This window comes from Rhinopithecus roxellana, chromosome 5 (assembly GCF_007565055.1).
Source record: "Rhinopithecus roxellana isolate Shanxi Qingling chromosome 5, ASM756505v1, whole genome shotgun sequence".
In the NCBI taxonomy this organism is placed as follows: domain Eukaryota; kingdom Metazoa; phylum Chordata; class Mammalia; order Primates; family Cercopithecidae; genus Rhinopithecus; species Rhinopithecus roxellana.
This window is the reverse complement of record NC_044553.1, coordinates 26901307-26913780: the sequence shown is the minus strand read 5'-3', so window position 1 is coordinate 26913780 and position 12474 is coordinate 26901307. Positions and strand designations below refer to the sequence as shown.

At 46.1% G+C, this 12474-nt stretch overlaps 1 protein-coding gene across 1 annotated transcript in view; it reads right to left on the bottom strand.

Annotated features, from left to right (window-relative positions):
* FAM174B (family with sequence similarity 174 member B) overlaps window positions 1–12474 on the bottom strand; it is a 39986-nt gene that overhangs the window by 7974 nt on the left and 19538 nt on the right. Inside the window, exon 2 of the mRNA XM_030931450.1 lies at window positions 5151–5282. Coding sequence (XP_030787310.1) covers window positions 5151–5282 — 132 coding nt within the window. The remainder of the gene's footprint in view (window positions 1–5150; window positions 5283–12474) is intronic.

Here is a 12474-nt window from a genome sequence, read left to right as displayed (position 1 = left end):
TCCTTTCTAATTAGCCTTTTTAAGTACAGAGTTAGAGACTCATTTCTATAGAACACCTCCCTCCCTCCCCAAACTCTGGCCCTACACACTTGAGGTCTTATCTCCTACCCTGCCTGTATTCTTATTCCTCCTTCATTTCCTACCTGGCTGAAAACTTCGAGAAAAAAAAAAAAAAATCCTGGCTGATAGGTAAAGGCTCTAGGTCACAAGATGTTATCAGAGAGTTACCGGGGAAAGAATAAGAAGCAGGTTATTCTGCCTTACTGCCCTGGTGCCAAAAACATGATTTTCCTCTTTCCACTCAATCATAAAATAACCCAAAGTCATGATTCATCTGATTTAAATGTAGTCTGTTTCCTAGAGAGAACTGAAACATTTGGTTGAGTTGTGTCTAAATGGGAAAAACAAGAATCTGTGAACAGATTAGCCATGTGCAGACAAAGAAGTTCACAAAAACATCAAACCAAACATGCAACGTCCTAAACTCTTTGTTCTTTCACACCTATTGACCTGAAAAGTTGCTCATGATTCATTGTTTGGGTAGAAACACATGCCAAAACAGCGTGTATAATACAGTCTTATTTCTACAAAAAAGAAAGTTCCACATACATGTCCTCACACACACTCTAGTGGTTACTGGTAAGTAGTGAGATGATAGGTAATTGTATCTTTCCTGTTTATTATCTGTATTTTCTACAGCTTAACATTACCTCTGTAATAAGAAAAACCAGCACTACTTAGTCTTTCTAAACAGTCAGTCATCTTTAGGCCTGAGGACTGCAGTGGGCTTGTGTCTAGTGACTCACCTCCAAGTTCACTCACATTCTGATTTTATTTCAACCACAAACAGCACAAACTTTCCAAGGAAGGAAAGCAGAAAAGGCAAAAGAAGAGATAAAATGTTTAAGGACTTGGGAGCAGGGACAGGGACTCTTCTTAGTCCCAGATGACATATCTACACAGAAAACCCAAAGATTCCACATTTATCCTATAACAATTAATAAAAGTTTAGCAAGGTTGCTGGATTTTTGTTAAAAAATCAGTATCTTTTAAAAATAACTGCAATAAACAAAAAGTTTAAAGATAATATTTTTTAAGAGATGTCAGAGACAAAGTCATGAATCATGAGGTGGTGGCTTGCAGAGAAATCTGCTTTTGACACTGTCCCCAGAATGACAGCAGAGAGAACCTGGCAGCCCCAGAAGCAGAAACCCAGGCATGGAGATTGATCGGTGGGGCAAAGGGGTTCTTTAAGGCTGATGGTCTGGAGCAGGAAACTAATACAAAGGGATCTGCAGGGTCCAGAGTTTCTGCCTAGAATAGGGGCAGAGGAGACACCACTAAGGTGCTTCAGGGAGCTAACACTTCCTGTATTGAAAACCACCAAGTGTTGGCCAGGTGCCATGGCTCACACCTGTAATCCCAGCACTTTGGGAGGCCAAGGTGGGTGGATCACGAGGTGAAGAGATTGAGACCATCTTGGCCAACATGGTAAAACCCCATTACCACTAAAAATACAAAAAATTAGCTGGGCATGGTGGCACATGCCTGTAGTCACAGCTACTCAGGAGGCTGAGGCAGGAGAATTGCTTGAACCCGAGAGGTGGAGGTTGCGGTGAGCCAAGACAGTGCCACTGCACTCTGGCCTGGGTGACAGAGAAAGATTCCATCTCAAAAAAAAAAAACAAAACCACCAAGTGTTGACGGGTCCCGCCTATTGCTGTGTCAGATAGAGATGCAATGCCCATCTTTAAAGTGGCCAACGAAAATGACCCAGAGCATGCCTGGAGACCAGGGGTCTCACTTACTTTTGCCCTTGCAACACGCCAGCCAGCAAGCCAACCTGGACTTTCAAAACACAAGCTTGGACTTGTCTGTTAACTTTAATACCCACCAGGTGGTTTACCTTTAGTAGTTTACCTTTAGTAGTTAGTTTGTTTCACAGCCAGCATATGGCACTCATTGTCAGCCTAGAAAAGGAACTCGCTCCATTGTTTGAAGAACTGAGACAAGCTGTGGAAGTTTCTTAATCTGACACTGGTTTCAATGTGTGCCTTATCTTCATCATACCAGACACAATGTCAATCCAGCAACCAGGCCACAATAATACAGATGTCTATGCCCTCAGGGAAAGGCCCCTTTTCCCACCTTCTAGGAAACAGTCTATAAAGAGAATTTCTGAGCAGATTCATTGTTATATTTCTTTGTTTAGGGTCTTCTCTTATTTAGTGGGATGTGGAGATACCACAAAAATCGTTCCGTCTATCATAGTTCCCATGGAGTTAGCTCAGTCACCAAAGATTGATGAGATGCTGTTCAGTGGCTCAGAATCAAAACACTACATTGATCCACTTGAACCATTAAATGCTCCCTATTGTACAATATTCCCAGCCCTGCAGGAGGAAGTGTACTCTTGACTGTGAATAGTGATGAGGACATGGTTTTCTTCACATTATATTTTACTTCTTTGTATTGAGTGTGAGACAGATAAAATGGCTTAGCAATAAAATCAATAGAGTCACTAACTTTCCTATGTACACAGTCATCCCTTGGTATCCTCCGAGAATTGGTTCCAAGACCTCCCGCAAAGACCAAAATCCACAGATGCTCAAGTCTTTTATATAAAATGGTATAGTATTTGCATGTATCCTATGCACATTCTCTAGTATACTTTAAATCATCTCTAGATTATTCCTAATACCTAATACAATGTAAACACAAGGTAAATAGTTGTTATACTATATTGTTTTTTGGATTTGCATTATTTTCACTGTTGTATTGTTTTTTTCCCAAAATTTTCTTTTTTCTTTTTTTTTTTTAAGACAGGGTCTTGCTCTGTTGCCCAGACTGGAGTGTAGTGGCATGCTCACGGCTCACTGCAGCCTTGACCTCCCAGGCTCCAGTGATCCTCCCACCTCAGTCTCCCAAGTAGCTGGGACTACAGGCATGCACCACCATGCCTGGCTAATTTTTGCATTATTTTTTTGTGTAGAGGTGGGGTTTTACTATGTGGTCCAGGCTGGTCTCAAACTCCAGAGTTCAAGAGATCTGCACTCCTCGGCCTCTCAAAGTACTGAGACTACAAGCATGAGCCACCATGCCCGATCCCAAATATTTTCAATTTGTGGTTGGTTGAGCCTGCAGATGTGGAACCCTCAGGTACAGAGGGCTAACTGTGCATTATTTTGTGGTATGGATAAATATTACCAATTGATTTGATTATTTTCAAAGGGTGCTGCCCTTTACCTAACATGCAAATTACAGCTAAGGGGATTTTTCTCCCATTCTGCTATCCATAACCAATCCATTTTAATGTTTTCAAGTTCTTCATAAGATTTAGGTGTGATTCACTAACAAACTCAGCTTCCAAACCCAGTATGTATGTAAACGTGATAATAGTCTTTTTTCCAGATATGAGTATAAATAAAATAGTACTTTAAAGTAAAAACTTTACATATCAAAATGTAAAACACCTGTAAAAATATATCTAATAAAAATGTATAAAACATTTATACATAAATTTTTGAAAGTACTGAAAAACATTTTTTTTTTTTTTTTTTTTTTTTTTTTTTTTTTTTTTTTTTTTTGAGACGGAGTCTCGCTCTGTCGCCCAGGCTGGAGTGCAGTGGCCGGATCTCAGCTCACTGCAAGCTCCGCCTCCCGGGTTTACGCCATTCTCCTGCCTCAGCCTCCCAAGTAGCTGGGACTACAGGCGCCCGCCACCTCGCCCTGGCTAGCTTTTTTGTATTTTTTAGTAGAGACGGGGTTTCAGCCGTGTTAGCCAGGATGGTCTCGATCTCCTGATCCTCGCGATCCGCCCGTCTCGGCCTCCCAAAGTGCTGGGATTACAGGCTTGAGCCACCGCGCCCGGCCAAAAACATTTTTTTTAAATACCTAATAAATGGAAAATCCATTCCCTATTCATGGATTGGAAAAGTCAACGTAAAAGTGCTGATTCTCCCTAAATTGATCTACAGGCAATGCAGTTCCAATCAAAATCCCAAACATTTGTCTTGTTGAATCTGACAACTGATTTATGCAGAAGGGCCAAGGACCGCCAAGGCTGTGCTGAGGCACACAGGTGTGGAAGGCTCACCTTCCCGGACATGTAGAAGCCACGGAATCTGGGGAGCCCAGACAGGGACCAGCCTGCATTTCTATTCCACTTTTACTACTAATTGGGACTTTGGTCAAGCAGTGCCCCTTCTCTGGATCTTCAAGCCCTCGTCTCAAAACTATGCTCATCCTCACCTCTTCCATTAAGAAGCTCACATATTCAAAGTACACCTCAAAATGATCTGAAAACCCACACTACAATCCTAAAGTCACAAAGTCACCTGCCTTTGGAGCTCATCAGTAAACTCCATCCAAGCAGGAATGCCACCCACCCAGTCACCCACATCCTCAGCTATTGACATAAGTGAGGCTGAAAGATAAGTTTCTGTTTGGGTGCCTGGTGTGTGGCACACATGGCTGCTTGGGCCGGACCCCCACTGCCAGTGGACATCTAGCTTGTTGTCTGAAGCACAATCCTCCTTTTCCTTCTTTAAAGGTGACTTTGTGTTCTCATTTGGGAAAAGCAATAAATAAGCAATTCTCTGCTGGGTTTCCAGGTGCAGTGTGTTCTAGGAAGGGATCTGATATGGTTTAGCTGTGTCTCCACCCAAATCTCATCTGGAATTGTAGCTCCCACAACTCCCACGTGTTGTGGGAGGGACCTGGTAGGTAATTGAATCATGGGGGTGGGTCTTCCCGTGCTGCTCTAGTCCTGACAGTGCATAAGTCTCAAAAGATCCGATGGTTTTATAAGGGGGAATTCCCCTTCACAAGCTCTCTTGCCTGCCATCATCCATGTAAGATGCGACTTTGCTACTCCTTGCCTTCCACCATGATTGTGAGGCCTCTGCAGCCATGTGGAAATCTGAGTCAATTAAACTTCTCCTTATAAATTATCTAGTCCCAGGTATGTCTTTATTAGCAGCACAAAAATGGACTAATACAAGATCAGAGCAGGTCTCTCCATGTGCAGAACACCCCAGGACCCAACACTTAACCAAAAAACAAGAACACATGAACATCATGCCTGACCTTGACGTCCCACCAACCCACTGCCCCAAGCCCAGGAGGAAGCCTCTGTCTCCACCCTGTACCTGTATTTGATGTCGAATACTGTGGAGTCCTCATCCTCATCATCCTCTTCATTTAGTGGCGCCATTTCCACTCGCTCAGCTGGAGTGGTGATGATATCATACTTGCGGGTCTTCTTTAACCTCTTTCCTGACCTGCAGGAGAAGCAGCACATTCATGAGAACACAGCTGGGAGAGAAAGAGTCATTGGGCCCAAGCCCCAGAGGACCTGACAGCAACTTAGCAGCTGGTGTTAAGTCAGGTTTCCTTCCTCTGTCTGAGAGCATGAAGATCTGACAGAAGGCAAACCACGCTGCTGCCTCCAGCCTGGCTGCTGAGACCACTCCCAGCAGATTCGGTGAACGCCCTGCTAACCCACTTACGATCATGGGACCTCAAGTGAGTGACTGGCCTTGCTAACCCTTAAAGCAGAGGTCCCTGGCCTGAGCACTAAAAACTCAGTAAGCAAGATAAAGAATACACAAATTATATATATATATATATATATATATATATTTTTTTTTTTTTTTTTTTTTTTTTTTTTTTTGAGACGGAGTCTCACTCTGTCTCCCAGGCTTGAGTGCAGTGGCACGATCTCGGCTCACTGCAAGTTCCGCCTCCCAGGTTCACGCCATTCTCCTTCCTCAGCGTCCCAAGTCCCAGGCACCCGCCACCATACCCAGCTAATTTTTTTTTTGTATTTTTCATAGAGAAGGAGTTTTGCTGTGTTAGCCAGGATGGTCTCGATCTCCTGACCTCATGATCCACCCGCCTCACCCTCCCAAAGTGCTAGGATTACAGGCGTGAGCCACGGCGCCCAGCCACAAACGCAGTATTTTAAGAAGGCAAAAGTCATGCTTTTAAAAAAAACCCCAAAGATCAAGATGTCCAATGAGGACCAGGTTTGTCACAGCCTGATGCTTGAGGGTGCCGCCCTACAGGCCAGCCAGGGGAGAGCTGGGTCAGAAACGGGCTGCTCTGTGCTTGTGTGATCAGGGGCAAGTCAGTTCACCTCCCTGAGCTTCCATTCGCTCACAAACCGCATTGGATAGGAAAAGTCTTCCTCACAGATGAGGGAGAACTGCATGAGATGATGCCGTTATGCCTGCACACAGCAGGCTCCTGGCAAAAGTCACTATTAGGGATGATAAAGAGGAGTTAAATACACTATATCATTTCTCCTAGGTCAAGCACTTGTGAAAATGAGGCAATTTTGTTTCCATCATGAGGATTCACGAGGAAAATGGTTACAACACTACAGTGTTCTGGTTTTGTTTCCTTGTTTTGTTTTGTGTTTTAAAGACAGCCTCTTGGCTGGGTGTGGTGGTTCACACCTGTAATCCTAGCACTTTGGGAGGCCAAGGCAGGCGGATCACGAGGTCAGGAGATTGAGACCATCCTGGCTAATATGGTGAAACCCCGTCTCTACTAAAAATACAAAAATTAGCTGGTCATGGTGGCAAGCGCCTGCAGTCCCAGCTACTCAGGAGGCGCGGCAGGAGAATCTCTTGAGCCGGGAGGCAGAGGTTGCAGTGAGCTGAGATTGCACCACTGCACTGCAGTCAGCGACAGAATGAGACTCCGTCTCAAAATAAAATAAGTAAAATAAAGACAAGGTCGTATTCTACCACCTAGGCTGGAGTGCAGTGGTGCAATCATAGTTCACTACAGCCTCAACCTCCCAGGCTTAAGCAATCCTTTCACCTCAGCTTCCTGAGAAGCTGGGACTACAGGTGCATGCCTCCAAACCTGGCTGGATTTTTTTTTTTCTATCTGTAGTAGAAATGAGGTCTTGTTATGTTGCCCAGGCTGGTCTCGAACTCCTGCACTCAAGTGATCCTCCCGCCTCAGCCTCTCAGAGTGCTGGGATGACAGGCATGGGCCACCAGGCCAGACCTAACACTATGTTTTTACCTTTAGGATGGTAGAGAGTCACCGTGGGCTGCAGGGAAAGCACTGACACAAGCCATTTCAGCCTCTAGCCTAAGACTCTCTGCACAAAGGCTGCGATATGTATCAGAACATGGCTGGAAGGTCTAGGATGCCACTGGGAATAACACTATTAGTGTGATGACTAACGTTCTTTGTGTTTGTTCCTCCATTCTCTTGAACTTTTTCCTAATTGCTTTGTATTCACTGATGTCCCTCCTTTTTCAGAATATTTAATACTGTCTATGAGAAACCAGCCAACCCAGAAAGTCATGAACGGGGCACTGAAGAATCAGGTTCCCTACACATTCTTCTTGCTGACTGTAAGCTATTCCTGAGTGGAGACCACATCAAAGACACATGCGAGATCTCTTTGTCTTCAGCACAGAGAAACTCTCCAGTAAGTTGGCAAAATGAATGAAAACAGAACTTCACTTTCAGGTTTTCTAAAAATTTCTTAGCAACAGCAACTTGGTCTTGTCTTAACTGATACGATTTACCAAAAACATGGTTTACCAAAGTGTCACATCATGTCTTTGGCATAAAGCAACCTACACAACCCATAGCACCCACTTCTCATGTTTCCTTACGTAAAGAAAAGGAGTAGGATTTTGGAAGAGGGGGAAAAATCAGCTGTAAAGTCTGATGACACCCAAGCCTCATCACACAGCATTTTTCCTCTCTGCTTTCATCACAGGTGCACACACACACACACACACGCACAAGCATGGGTGTGAATCTACCTGGATTCTGAACATAGGATAAAGCATGGTGCAAATGCCAAGCCTGGTGGTAAGAGGATAAACCAAAGGGGCATACAGCCAGTCACCTTGCCAGTAGCCTTGGGACAACAGTATTTAGGAAGCAAGCTTTGTGTGGGACTTAAACGCTAACTTTATAAACAGTTGGATTCACATTCTCTCCCCCAAGAGATTCTTCTCTCCACCTCCCTCCAAAGGAGTAAAATAAATCTCTGCATTCTGCCCTGGATGACTTATGATCCCGGACCAATTCCATCTCAACACTGGAAGGGGGAAATTTAAGCCCAGAAGTGGATCCAAATGCCACAAGCAATCCAAGACAAAACCACAAGAAAAACCACCCATCCTCAAACCTCTGAGTCTAGGGTCAAACTCCCTATCTACATGCCTTTCTCAGGAAGACAGCCCTAAATCTCTGTCCGGACAAGTTGCGGCTATCTGGCAGGAAAGCTTGGCTTCTGCAAAGGGGCAAGGCTGGACTGTCCATTTCTGACACGCAGCTGAACAAGCATCTGGAACAGTAGAAAAGGAAATGTCCTGCAAACCCAAGGACATGAGAAAGTCCCCTGTGGACCTTCAAAAGAACACACCCAGATGGCTTCAGGCTGAGGAGTCATAGTCATGTTTGTGACTCTTTTTTCAGGCATCGCAAAGCCCAGAAAATGCAAAATCGGATTTGCAAACCTCATTGCATACTTGGAACTTGATGCCTCATGTAGTCATTGGCCCTGGGGCAGGACTGATGGCTGACCCTGGGAGAAGACTCTGGAGGCTCTGACTTCAGCCCTGGCCCTGCCTTGTGGGAGTGAATCCCCGGAACCTATAAAATCACCTTCCTTCTCTATAATCTTATTGTTCATGTATAGAGTCTTACAATAAGAACATTAGCCTGCTGAGCTAAAATAAGGCCCTTGAACACCAACCCACGGGAGAAGGAAGAAAACTACACTAGCATCTAGATCACTGTGGCCCATGATGCTTTAATGCCAGCCTCTGCAGCCAAGCAACCCCAGAAAATAAAAAATCCCAAGATTATATACCAAAGGTGTGATGGCTAATGCTCTATGACAACTTGAGTGGGCCACAGGGTGCCCAGACGTTTGGTCACACTGTCTGCAAGGATGGCCCTAGATGAGATTAACAGTGGAATCAACGGGCTCTGAGTACAGCAGATGGCCCTCCCTAATGTGGAGGTGGGCCCCATCCACGCAATTGAAGGCTTGAATAGTATAAAAAAACAGAGCCTTCCCTCAGGGAGTAGGAGAACACCTCCTGTCTAACTGCCTTCCAATTCGGACATCAGTTTTTTCCTGCCTTGGGACACAAACTGAAACATCGGCTCTTTGTGATTCTGCAGCTTGTCTGCATTTAGGCTGGACCTTATACCACCAGCCCTCCTGGGTCTCCAGCTTACAGATGGCAGATCCCGGGACCTGTCAGCCTCCATAATCACATCAGTTGATTCCTTACAATAAGCCTCTCTCTCTCTCTCTCTCTCTCTCTCTCTCTCTCTCTCTCTCTCTCTCTCTCTCTCTCTCTCTCTCTCTCTCTCTCCCTCTCTCTCTCTCTCTCTCTCTGTCTCTCTCTCTCTCTCTTTCCCTCCCTCCTCTCTCTCTCTATCTCTCCACACACACACACACACACACATACACACACACACACCCCCTATTGATTCTGTTTCCCTGAAGAATCCAAATACAAAAGGCTATTAGCAAGAGTCCTCATGTATGCTTCAAATGCCAGTTTTGACATAATGAGCTGAAGAAATTACATTTCAAACAACTCTCTGAAACACAACTCTCTTTACAAAAGAAGAGCAATTTCTGCTGTTTCCACTGCTGGGTGTGTTAATAGGGATAAAACTGAGACTTCTGAGAAGTTTAAAGACATTGAGACACGTTCCCAGCTGAGGTGCACCGGCTGTGTTGACAAGGGTCTCTGTGGATGGTGGGCAGGAAACCTCACAGTGTATAAATGGAGTTGGGGGTACAGGGACAGGGCAGTGGGAGTGGGGGTGCGGGAAATCTTCACACCTTTTTTTTTTTTTTTTTTTTTTTTTTGAGACAGAGTCTCACTCTGTAGCACAGGCTGGAGTACAGTGGCACAATCTTGGCTAACTGCAACCTCCACCTCCGAGGTTCAAGCAATTCTCCCTGCCTCAGCCTCTGGAGCAGCTGGGATTACAGGCACCTGACACCATGCCCGGCTAATGTTTGGATTTTTAGTAGAGATGGGATTTCGCCATGTAGGCCAAACTGGTCTGAAACTCCTGACCTCAGGTGATCTGCTGCCTCGGCCTCCCAAAGTGCTGGGATTACAGGCATGAGCCACCATGCCCAGCACATTTCTCAAATTAAAAGAACTCTTCCTTTACTAACTGTGCACCAGTCAGAAGCCGGGAAATTTAGGAACAGAGCCAATCAGCATTTTCCACATACCTTGAGATCCACAAGCCTGTCTGAAGAGTGGGCTCACAGAACAGTGCAGTTCTGCCTCAGAGAGAGAGAACGTGAGGAAATGGGAAAATAAAGTGCATTCGAAGCCTAAAAAACCTAATCAAGTCTGGCTCTTCTTCTCTAAGTGTAGATTCTTTAACATGTCTTTTTAAATAATAGTCCATAAGGCTGGACACAGTGGCTCATCACGCCTGTAGTCCCTGCTACTTGGGAGGCTGAGGCAGAAGAATCACTTGAACCCAGTAGACGGAGGTTGCAGCAAGTCGAGATCTCGCCACCACACTCCAGCCTGGGTGACAGAGTGAGAGCCTGACTCAAAATAATAATAATAGTCCCTAAAAGTTGAATTTTTCCTGGGTGCCAGCCAAGCAATTTAAATTTGTGATCAAATGCAAAACATCTAAAGCACCCTGCAAGGCACGTGCTGCTGGTATCCCTGTCTTACAACTGAGGAGACTGAGGCTCAGGGAAGTCGACTTACCCATAGCCATGTAGCTAATTAATGGCAGAGCCAGGGTTTGAAGCAGGCAGTCCAGTGACCAGAAGACTTGCAGTGGGGCCTCCTTCCCACATGGCTGAGTGAAAGTGCCACACAACTACCCATGGTCTGAAATGTGCTGCGGAGATAGGCTGCATGGGGCTTGAGAGTATAGACTATGGAAGCAACTCAGGAAAATCACAGGGCATAGTGAGCACATATGACCCTTTAGAGGGCCAGGGGGTGCTCCAGCTCAGACCTCCCCAATAGGTGGCCTTGAGCCATCCCTGGCATGCCCTGCTCTGTCACTCCCACTCACTTATACAAGAGCCCCACTCCACGTGACACCAGACTTCGCGGCCACTTGACTTCAGCACTAGAAAACTCTTTGCCCTCCCTCATCACACTTTCTGGAACATGTCACTTTGCACAGCTCACATTTTCATATTCCACACTGATCTGGACACACTTCTAATAAACCCTTTCTAAACTGTGACTCCCGCAGGAGGTGTGCTGGTTTGCAGCCAGCCCACAACCACTTCCTCCCTCCTTTTGGCATCTATATCCTCTGTGCCCTGGGTGAAGCCCCCTCCCACATGGGCCTGGCCACACCGCCAGTTCCAGGAGTGGACGTGAGCCTGGAGCCTGAGCCAATCCAGGTATTGCCATCACCAGGCCATGGCAATGGCAGGGGAGCAGGGCAGTGGGGAGGGGCAGGCACGACCAACCCGAGCCAATGACCCTCTGCTGTGAAGGCTGGAACAGGGGAGATGGGTGCCCCTCCCACTAGCCTTGAGGCCCAGATGACATAAGCCATCATGCCACCATCTAGAAACAGAAAATAAAGGCAATATGGTGGAGGGCAGATTGGAAGGAGAGAGACCAAGTCCTAAATTGACTACTAAGCCAGCTCTCCTTAAAAACTACAAACTTAGGCCGGGCACGGTGGCTCAAGCCTGTAATCCCAGCACTTTGGGAGGCTGAGACGGGCGGATCACGAGGTCAGGAGATCGAGACCATCCTGGCCAACACGGTGAAACCCCGTCTCTACTAAATATACAAAAAATTAGCCGGGCGATGTGGCAGGCGCCTGTAGTCCCAGCTACTCGGGAGGCTGAGGCAGGAGAACTGCGTAAACCCGGGAGGCGGAGCTTGCAGTGAACCGAGATCGCGCCACTGCACTCCAGCCTGGGCGACAGAGCAAAGACTCCGTCTCAATAAAAAAAAAAAAAAAAAACTACAAACTCTCTTTTTCACCAAAGCCAGCTGGGGCCGGGTTTTCTGTCACACATAACCTAGCAAACCTTAACTGCCTCGAGGTCTCAGGGAAGGCACTGCATGAAGGGAAACCACCACTGTAATCACAACACCTTCTTGGGGCTTTTTCCATATTTTAATAGTTAGCCTTCCACATGTAAGTATAATTTTCCTATATCCTCAAGCCTGTTTAAGCCCCAGGACTCTGCCCCTTATAGAAACAATGAACCATACACACAGAAGCAGAGTGATTTTTTGGCTTAGGGCTACCTATGAGCAGGCTTTCAATGAGGACAAACATCCAGCGACCGCGCCTCCCAGAACTGCCATGAGCCTGAGGCGAAGGCAGAGACTACATGGCTGTGATGAAGCTGAAGTCCCCTGGGTCCCTTTGCGGGCAGTGGGCCAACCGTGGGAACAGGACCCTCATCTTACCCAGAGACACACGCAGCTCAAGGACAAAGCG